The sequence below is a fragment of the Phytophthora parasitica genome (genome assembly GCF_000247585.1).
Source record: "Phytophthora parasitica INRA-310 unplaced genomic scaffold supercont2.40, whole genome shotgun sequence".
Classification (NCBI taxonomy): domain Eukaryota; phylum Oomycota; class Peronosporomycetes; order Peronosporales; family Peronosporaceae; genus Phytophthora; species Phytophthora nicotianae.
In genome coordinates this window covers 259,839-262,279 of record NW_008649026.1, presented here as the reverse complement: position 1 = coordinate 262,279, position 2,441 = coordinate 259,839, and the positions used below count along the sequence as shown (strand labels likewise).

General features: G+C 44.9%; 2 protein-coding genes across 2 annotated transcripts; one reads left to right on the top strand and one right to left on the bottom strand.

The window, feature by feature from the left end:
• Nucleotides 1-575: 575 nt before the first annotated feature.
• Nucleotides 576-761, bottom strand: PPTG_23501 (hypothetical protein; the record flags this gene model as incomplete). Its single annotated transcript, XM_008911069.1, has 1 exon — nucleotides 576-761. One exon carries the CDS (start codon nucleotides 759-761, stop codon nucleotides 576-578), a length of 186 nt encoding a protein of 61 aa, XP_008909317.1.
• Nucleotides 762-1,177: 416 nt separating this feature from the next.
• On the top strand, nucleotides 1,178-1,428 carry PPTG_23500 (hypothetical protein; the record flags this gene model as incomplete). The annotated part of the gene is made up of 2 exons (XM_008911068.1): nucleotides 1,178-1,262; nucleotides 1,343-1,428. 2 exons carry the CDS (start codon nucleotides 1,178-1,180, stop codon nucleotides 1,426-1,428), a joined length of 171 nt encoding a protein of 56 aa, XP_008909316.1.
• Nucleotides 1,429-2,441: the final 1,013 nt, after the last annotated feature.

Below are 2,441 nucleotides of genomic sequence, written 5' to 3'. Positions count from 1 at the left end.
ATTCTTCTAATGTATTGATTCTGTTTTTTCGATATGTCATCCACACGTCAGCAGCACCCCAGGCCACCCGCAAGAGCAGTACACGGTCTTGACCCTTCAACATGCCCCGCACAAGCCCGAAATGCCGCTTCCGAGTTGACGATGACGGTCGTGTGCTGCACAGAAACCCAAATACATGCCAATACATCCTAATGCATGTCGTAGTAGTCGTCCGGGATGGCGCGCGAGATCCAAATCCATCTCGTAATAGACGATAAGTGTGCGTTGCATGTCACTGCATGTCTTAGTAGTCGTCCTGTGATGGCGCGCGGGCGATGCGGTGCCGGTGGTCAGTTCTGAGGCAGGCCGCGCCGCTTGTGCCCTACTGAGGAATTTGCCGAATGAGCTGACTAAGGTAATGGACGTCACTAACTTCCTGGCTTCCCTTACCTTAGTCAGCTATGATTGGCTATTACTTGGGACGCGGCTACGGAATGGATGGTCCGTAGCTACGTCCCACTATCTGTACAGAGGCTCTGCCGCACAGACTCTTATAGGTTTTAAAGCGACATACAGTGTACAATACACAGGTTAGGTTACTCTTCTTCATTTTCTTCATCCTCACCGATCATTTTCTTTTGATCGCGTAGGATGCGACCTAGAGATGTCCACTGAAGCTCAACGGGGTGTAGTTCGCCTCTCTTTGCGGCGGGACGAGCTGCAATGCTCTCTTTTACTGTCGCTAGCACGGCGGCGGCATCGCTGGAACTGGGTTTGTCCATCCAGGTAAACCGCAGTGGCAATTCCAATAAATGACAGTGTTCTGTGGGATGTGGTTCAACTGCTGCCGACCTCCTGCAGTAAAACAAATTTTACCATATTCTTTTTTCTTTTCCAGACAGTAAAAAAAGATCCACTACACCAGTTTAAGGAAACTAATACTTTACGGGTGGAACATCACAAGAAAAGAGTTGAATGCATAGGTGCTCCCTGTCAATCTTGGTGGTTAGATAAAAGAAACAACAAGGAGATTTCTCAGACTTTTGGGACAGATTGACTTTTTTTTACATTAAAGGTACTGGGATTTTAGTTCAGAAACCACCAATCGAGAAAAAAATGTTTATTTTTTTATTTTTTTTTTTTTTTACCAAGAATCATGTTTCATTCTGCCACTTTCCAATTTGCTGGCTTCACCTAAATGGTTTCAATTGAGGAAGACTTCGAAGAAGGCCAATGGCCGTTTGGTGGTGATGGCGATTTCGACGAGGTGCCTGTTCCAGTTGGTGCTTCTTGCGTCAAGATTAGCGAAATCCTAGCGTCAGCAGATGAAAGGCTGGTGAGTACTCCTTTGGAGGTATTACAGACAGCTTGCCCTCCGCGCCCGGTTTGTTTAGCGATGACGTGGGGCGATATCGCTTCCGCTCGTTCCGGAACAAGCTGAAAGACTGATCTCAAAATGCGAGAAGTCCCCCTTTGGTCACAATATGGACACGAAGACGGATGAGAACGTGCGAAAGAGCTGGCAACTGGCACCTCGAAAAGTGAAGCTATTATCGTGGACCAGAGAAGTAATGGTGAACTGGTTTATCAACAACGTGGTCCCATTACAATTGCTTATGAGATTTTTTGTAGCTTAGCACGATTTTTGTTTTTTGAGTGAATGCTATACTCAAACATCCACAAGTTGCGTCGTTGCGGTTTCAATAAAGAAATATCCAGAATAGTGGTTTGTATTATCCGGGTAATGTGCTTATAATATATCATTCCAGGATACTAGCGATTCCAGCTCTGTTTTTTTTAATTTAGCATTATTTTATTTAAGTTTTGAGGGCTGGGGTTTCATTTATCTGTGCCTGGTTCGCAGCCGCAGTATCTGCTCGAGTGAACGTGCATGGAAGTACAATACGAAGACTTGGCCACCAGACAGAGATTCAGATTGTTTGATAAATAAAACAAATTATTGTTTTCTACCAATAATGTCTGCGCGAATTCCCCACCCGCATCGTTGAATTTAAAAATGCGTGCTGATGTGTTGCGGTTATAAATTTGAGGCTAGCTATGGTTTGTAGTGTGATTGCTGACCATTAAAGTGTTCTGAGAGTCAGTTCGCTATATGATATTTCTGCGATTAATGAATTCAACGATGCGGTATCTCCCGACGGACCGGATCGGCTTCCTGTGATCGAATCCTTAAGTTTGAACATATCGAGCAGAGAAGAAGCAAAATACCCGCTATATATATATGTTTGTGTCCACATAGTTAATTTCTTATTGAAAACGTTTTATGGTGAAGTCACCGCATACGACGGCAACATCGTCACGATGACTGACGATGAGGGAGGGAAGACGATAGTACTCAGCGAAGTTACAGAAGTTGCGCCTGCCATCGCCGTACTATGGTGGAAAGCTCGCCTGCTGCCCAATATAGAATCTCCTGCCATCTATTTTAAGCACACGCTCAT